Source organism: Chelonoidis abingdonii, chromosome 11, assembly GCF_003597395.2.
Source record: "Chelonoidis abingdonii isolate Lonesome George chromosome 11, CheloAbing_2.0, whole genome shotgun sequence".
Classification (NCBI taxonomy): domain Eukaryota; kingdom Metazoa; phylum Chordata; order Testudines; family Testudinidae; genus Chelonoidis; species Chelonoidis abingdonii.
This window is the reverse complement of record NC_133779.1, coordinates 42082046-42085494: the sequence shown is the minus strand read 5'-3', so window position 1 is coordinate 42085494 and position 3449 is coordinate 42082046. Positions and strand designations below refer to the sequence as shown.

General features: G+C 59.9%; 1 protein-coding gene across 1 annotated transcript in view; it reads right to left on the bottom strand.

The window, feature by feature from the left end:
- Positions 1–432: 432 nt before the first annotated feature.
- LOC116826223 (uncharacterized) overlaps positions 433–3449 on the bottom strand; it is a 7155-nt gene continuing 4138 nt past the window's right edge. The window contains exon 2 of the mRNA XM_032782820.2: positions 433–1964. Within this exon, the coding sequence (XP_032638711.1) occupies positions 1814–1964 (151 nt within the window). The 3' untranslated portion in view covers positions 433–1813. The remainder of the gene's footprint in view (positions 1965–3449) is intronic.

Sequence of the window (3449 nt, the reverse complement as noted above, 5' to 3'; positions counted from 1 at the left end):
GCAGGGGTGCGGGGGTGTCCCTGGCTCCCCACTGGGCATGTCCCCCTCCCTGGCACCGGGGATCTGCCCCCCTGTACTGAGCAAGTCTCTCCACCTGCCCTAAGTTCAACACTTTTTCACAGGGCCAAGGACCCTGCACGGAGCCAGGCGCTGCGGCGGAGCCAATCTGAGTCCACATCCCGTTCGTCCTCGCTAGGTGCTCCAGAGGGGGGCTGCCCCCCTTGCTGACCATAGGAATGGGGCAGGGCACTGATCCGGGCACCTGGGGGGGTGCTGGGCTCTAAGGTGAATGAATGAAGTCCCCCTGCCCAGCACAGTGCTTTGCCCTGTCAGGACTGCCCCGGGGACGGGGGGAGGGAAGGCCCCTGTGGTCAGCTGGAGGGCAGCGTGGCTACTGACCCTGCGAGCTTGAGCAGGGGGCATGTGGGCACTGTGGCTACAATCTCTTTATTGAGCTTGGTGCATACAGCAAAGGCACATGGAGCAGGTGGGTCCCCCGCCCCAGGAATCCCCATGACACACCATGGCCTGGCTGCCTTGAGCCCTGCTTGGGCACATCTCCCTCGATTCCTGGAGCCCCAGCGCTCTGGGTCCCTCCTTTCAGTGAGGCCCCACTTCCTGTGGGAATCAGCTCTGTCCTGCCCGTGCCTGTCCTATGTCCCTCGAGGGGTCCGCTGGGCTGCTCCGTGGGGTGCTCGTGTGCCGTCTGCCCTCCATAAGTGTATCCCCCTGTGAGGAAGTGGGGCTGTTCTTAATGTTTCCTCTGAATACTGTGTGGGTGCCTCAGTTTCTGGCCAACACTCTGTCTCCTGGCAACTAATGGCCAGGTCCTTCTCCCTGCAAGGGGATGGCTAAAGGAGATCAAAGAGATCAGGTGACCTCCTGGCCCGGGAAAGAGACAAAGCCCAGAAATGTTGGGTTTGTAGGAGGTTTCAGTTTGGAGCTGGCTGGGTACGGGAAATGAGGGCAGACAGGGTTGTCTGGCTCGCTGGACCCCAGAATGGACCCGGCTGAGGGGCCCCGTTCTCTGTACCTACAAGCTCTGTTTTAGACCCTGTTCCTGTCATCGAATAAACCTCTGTGTTACTGGCTGGCTGAGAGTCACGTCTGACTGCAAAGTGGGGGGGCAGGACCCTGGGACTTCCCCAGGACCCCGCCTGGGCAACTCGCTGTGGGAAGTGCACGGAGGGGCAGAGGATGCTGAATGCTCCAAGGAGAGATCCAGGAGGTGAAGCCGTTTGAGCTTCTTGCCCTGGAGACAGTCTGCTCCAAGGGAGAGGAGGCTCCCCAAAGTCCTGCCTGGCTTTGGGGGGAGCAGTTCCAGAGCATCACCCAGGGACTCTGTGACACTCCCCCTGCCCCACAGTTCCCAGGTGCAGAGGAAACCGCATGGAGGCCAAATTGCTGGTGTTTGGGTCCCAGCAGCGGCTCAGCCAGCCTGGCACAGAACCAGGCACTTTGGCGGGAGAAGCGGGAGCTATTTCTGGAGGAATTTGCAGACTGATGCAGGGTAGGATCCCCTCCCCAGCCCTGTGGGGAGCTCTCCCTCTGTATGAGGGAGGGGAAATTCCAGCCCCCCAGGGGAAACCTGAGCTGTCTGCATTCCAGTGGGGCTGGACTGGGTCATGGCTGCAGGGTAATACCCGGGGTGTGGGGGGAAGCAATTGCCAGATGATTTTGCTTTAATTGGGATCCCCAGCAGTCCCCTCCCCTGGGCGTGACACATGGTCACAGCTGCTGAACGGGACTGTGGCGCCCGAGCCTGCTCCCCAGAGACAGCCGGGGCTGGGGTGCCTCCAGGCGAGCAGAGGGCTCATTTGTCCGGGACGATGTACACCTCCTCGCTGTCACTGAGCGCGGGGAAGCTGCTGCTGTACAGCTGCTGGGTGTTGGCGTAAATGGGCTGGTCTCCGTGGCAGGTGTCGCTCTTCATGTAACACTCCTCATCCACCAGCTGCTGGACTCTGCGACAGACAATGGAGAGAGCCCTGGGTTACCCTTCCGGAGTGGGCTAGGGCCTCTGCCACCCACTCCTGTGCTTAGCGCCTGGGGACAGACAGGGCCAGCCCCAGAGGCTCTACCCCCAGGGTGTGAATCCCCCCTGGGCTGGCACCGGCTGGCTGGTCAGCCTGGGATGGCTCCATCAACGGGGTTAAGTGGAAAGAACGGCCGAGATGCCTTTACACTGCAGTGTGTGAGTGGCACGCAGTCTGCCAATGACCCGGCGAGGGGGAGCTGAGGCCCAGGGGGAGCTGGGGTGACCTGCCCTAGAGCCTGTGGGGGCTGTGGCAGAGCTCAGGTCTCCTGGCTAGTGCCCGACCAGCCTTCTGCTCCATGTCAACACTGCCCCAGGGTGCATGGGAGGGAAGGGATTGGGCCCCAGCTCCTGGAGACATGGCAGCCCCAGGGCCACAGCTCCTAGCACAGGGGAATGTTACCCCCGCGGCTGGAGTCTGGTCACGAGCTTCTGGTCTTTTTAGCCAGGAAACTGACTTTGTTGCAAGAATTTCTCTGTGGCAAATTCAGACAGCAATTGCGGGGGAAGGTTTATGGGATGTGGAGTAACATGTGACTGACTGGGGGGACAGAGCGCCGTGGCAGGGCCTGGGGGGGAGAGGGGAGTGCCATGGCAGGGCCTGGGGAGGGAGGGGGGTGGAGCACTGTGGCAGGGCCTAGGGGGGGAGGAGGGGAGAGTGTCGTGGCAGGGACTAGGGGGCAGGGACTGACTCACCCATCATGCCCCGAGGGTGATGAGTGAGATGCTTTTCTCAAACTACCTCCTCAAACTTCTCATATTTGTTAATTTCATCGGAGGCTGTTTCACCATCCCTGGTTTCAGCAAAGCCTCAGGGTTAACCCCTCCTCTGTCAGTCAGGCCGAATCCTCTGGCTCTGCAGATTTGCCAAGGCAAAGTTGCCCCATGGGCAGTGGGGGGAAGGGAGGAATTAGGCAGGATGTTGCTTAAAACTCTCCTCTGCTCTGATAAAACATCTTGGGTGAGGCCAGAATCCAGCCTCAGCCTGCTGCAGCCCCAGGTGCATCCAGGCGGCTCATCCGGCCCTCGACGTCTGGCATGTTTCACCCAGACACTGGGTGATAGCTCCTTGGGTTCCCAGAGTGTTTAAAGGGTTAAGAGCCTCCCAGTGGAGGCTCTGTTTCTAAGGTGCTCGGCCTGAGCCCACGAGCCCAACCAGCCAGACATGGCTCTTATCATAGATAACCCAAATGACTGATGACTACCCCCTCGATCTATCTATCTATCTATCCATACACACCCACCTATCTATCTTTCTATCGATCTATTGATCTGTCGTCACAGGGTCGGGCCAGATGGCTACAAGACAGTGGTTGAAGGTAGATATATTAGCTCCAGGTTAAGCAGGCCCCTTTTCCCTGGGTAAGATAACAGGGAGTGCGAGCACCACCCACTTACCCACCCGCAGCCTGGG